The 2,593-nt window shown below is 40.3% G+C and overlaps 1 protein-coding gene across 1 annotated transcript; it reads left to right on the top strand.

Moving 5' to 3' along the window:
- The first annotated feature begins 166 nt into the window (after positions 1-166).
- Positions 167-860, top strand: tomm5 (translocase of outer mitochondrial membrane 5 homolog (yeast)). Its single transcript, XM_052077149.1, has 2 exons — positions 167-287; positions 601-860. The coding sequence occupies exons 1-2, from the start codon at positions 167-169 to the stop codon at positions 633-635; spliced, it is 156 nt and encodes a 51-aa protein (XP_051933109.1). The 3' UTR covers positions 636-860.
- The last annotated feature ends 1,733 nt before the right edge of the window (positions 861-2,593 follow it).

Below are 2,593 nucleotides of genomic sequence, written 5' to 3'. Positions count from 1 at the left end.
AACAGCCTCCTCGCAGTTTGTCTCTCCGAGGACGCCATCCTCGACAAACTACTTCCGGCGCATATTTCCGGGTCGTGGTGTTACTGTTTGTTCCATGCTCCTGAAACTGAGTAACCTCGCGTTGCAAGCGAAACGGAGAACCAAATTCATTTAATCGACTGCTATAATGTTCAAACTGGAAGGTCTGGGACCTAAAATGGACCCAGAAGAAATGAAGAAGAAAATGCGGCAAGACGTCGTCTCTTCTTTACGAAACTTTCTCATTTACGTCGCTCTCCTGAGAGCCAGTGAGTACACACAGGTGACATCGGAATGTCGCTAAATAGTGAGAAACAATGTGATTTTATTTAAAGATCGTTTCAAAATTATTATTAAAGACTCTAAACGTTTTAAGTTTATGAAGATTAAAATCGCAAAATACTGTAAAAGAAAAATGCTGTCTTGTGATCTGACTGATGGCTCCAAATGAATGGCGTCGTTATGGTGGGTGGTTGAGACCTGAGAGAATGTGTCATGTTTGGAAAATAGCTATGAGCGCCGATCACAATTATAACTCAAAATTGAGTTGCTGACTAATCAAAAATCTTCCTTTATTCACAGCTCCATTTGTATTAAAGCAGCTGGACAGTATATGAGAGGGGCGTCTTCTTTCCATGACAAGGATGTCAAAGGCTTTGTGGAACGCGATATGTGGCTGTTGTCCAACATCTGTCCAGCTGCGCGACTTGCAAAACATTCAATTTCATTGTGTTCCTTCATCCCTGGAGTTTGCTCGTGAAACATACTGATTGTGCTGATACAATAGCATGAATGGCCACTGCTATTAAAAACCAGCATGTTGGATTAAATGTTCAGAATTACCTGGTGTCATGTGTGTTCGGTGTTGACACGGTCGTGTTTGTTTAATATGGTTAGTTATTTTGTTTGACGAAAAATATTTTTGTCAGAGACGCATGATTCCGAATTGGCCCTGAGTTTTGTTTTTTTACTACCACACCAGGTTGTTATATATAATAAGTAGTAGTTATGAATGAAGGGTTGGGTTCAGCCAAAGGTGGATCTTTTTTTCCTGAAACATCGCAGCTATAAATGTCAATGCATGTTAAAATCCGTACTGCGCAAGCTTTTATAGGTGAAACTTAAAAAGTAAAATAAATAAATCTTTCAGAAACCTGATGTGCTAGAAAAAACGTAAAGCCATGTTTGCAATAGCGTTAAAAAAGCAATACTGGTTAAAATGTGCTGTGGATCAGTGTATTTTGCTCCTCCCATGTGAAGCTCCTCTCAATTTCATGTAGCACAGTAAAAATCAGGGATGGCACTGTTGTAATAGACGGGTATTAGAAATGTTTAATTTCTGAAGCGCCAGTGGCTTATATTGAATATGCATGTCAATATATTTGAATAACAGAGAAAAATTCAACAAGTCAAATGGTTTCTAAAACTGAGACATCAAACTTTTTTTTTTGAGTGCCACATTGAAGACGGGTTTTTGAACACCTTTTTATAAAACGTTTAAAAAATGCAATATACAGTGTCAATTGACATGAGCAATTTAAATCATTTAAAGAATTGGCGATTAAGCAAAGCATTTGTGACATCTAAAAAGTTTCAGGAGAGTCGATACAAAAAAAATTGACATCTGTAACAACGATAAAAACGTAAATAAAAAATATTGAGATATCTTGTACCATTCAAATTTAAAACTCATTTGTAAAAACTAGAATTCCAGGCCGTTTAGGCTTATTGATGTTTCGATCACCAAACAAACTTCGATAGGTACATAGATGAGGTAGGTAGGATTGCGTGTCTGTGTAGTGATGGATTTGTGCAACTGCAAGGCTTCACAAGAGCATATGATTACAATGGAGAAAAGTCAACATATCGACTTGCTCAAAACCGAGGCTCGCTCTCCGCTTTGAGGCGATGTTCCCAGCAGAGAACAATCGCTCGGAGGGTGTCGATGTCGCTGGGATAGCCAAAAAGGACTTGGCCAGCTTTGCCAAGGTTGGATATCGTAATGCGTTTGATCTCCACCATGGCAGTGGATTCTCCTTCTTGGAGATTGGCTGTTCTCCAAAATACTGCAAGACTTCCTTCTGCACCGCTTGACTAAGCTGCTCATCCTCATCCTCCTCTTCCTCACTGCTGCTGGAGTCTGATGATGATCCCAGAATACTTTTGAGCAAAGATCCATATTTTGGACCTAAACGGTCTTTGGTTTTGGCCGTGGCTTCACTCCTGCTTTGAATTGACCGTCTTGCTTCCTTTTTAACAGCGAGTGCCATGGACTGGATTGTACACTGGACCTTAAACACGTCTTCGGCAGGCAAGAACTTCAGTTTTCTAAACCTTGGGTCCAAAGCAGCAGCCAGGAGGACAGTGTTGGGAGCTTCGGGTTGAAATAAAAACAGTTTTTGCCATCTCTCTGTGATCTGTTCTGACACTTGAGCCTGGAAGGCTCTGACAGATGCATTTTTAAATGCTGAATTCAGTATTGACTTCTTAAGGTTGTGCACCAGCTGTGGAAGAGCAGAGAGAGTAACAAATTGCTCCCCGCTCAGAAACTCTGTTGCTCCTTCAAATGGTCCGA

This window comes from Hippocampus zosterae, chromosome 1 (assembly GCF_025434085.1).
Source record: "Hippocampus zosterae strain Florida chromosome 1, ASM2543408v3, whole genome shotgun sequence".
NCBI classification, from domain to species: Eukaryota; Metazoa; Chordata; class Actinopteri; order Syngnathiformes; family Syngnathidae; genus Hippocampus; species Hippocampus zosterae.
Note: the sequence above shows the minus strand (reverse complement) of the source record. Positions and strands in the feature narration are given on the sequence as shown.

What these genes read in the sequence shown, in the direction of transcription:
- tomm5 (XM_052077149.1), top strand. Translation starts at nt 167, where the DNA reads ATGTTCAAACTGGAAGGTCTGGGACCTAAAATGGACCCAGAAGAAATG. An exon ending in CGTCGCTCTCCTGAGAGCCA is followed by an intron (nt 288 to 600) that starts GTGAGTACACAC and finishes CTTTATTCACAG; the next exon opens with CTCCATTTGTATTAAAGCAG.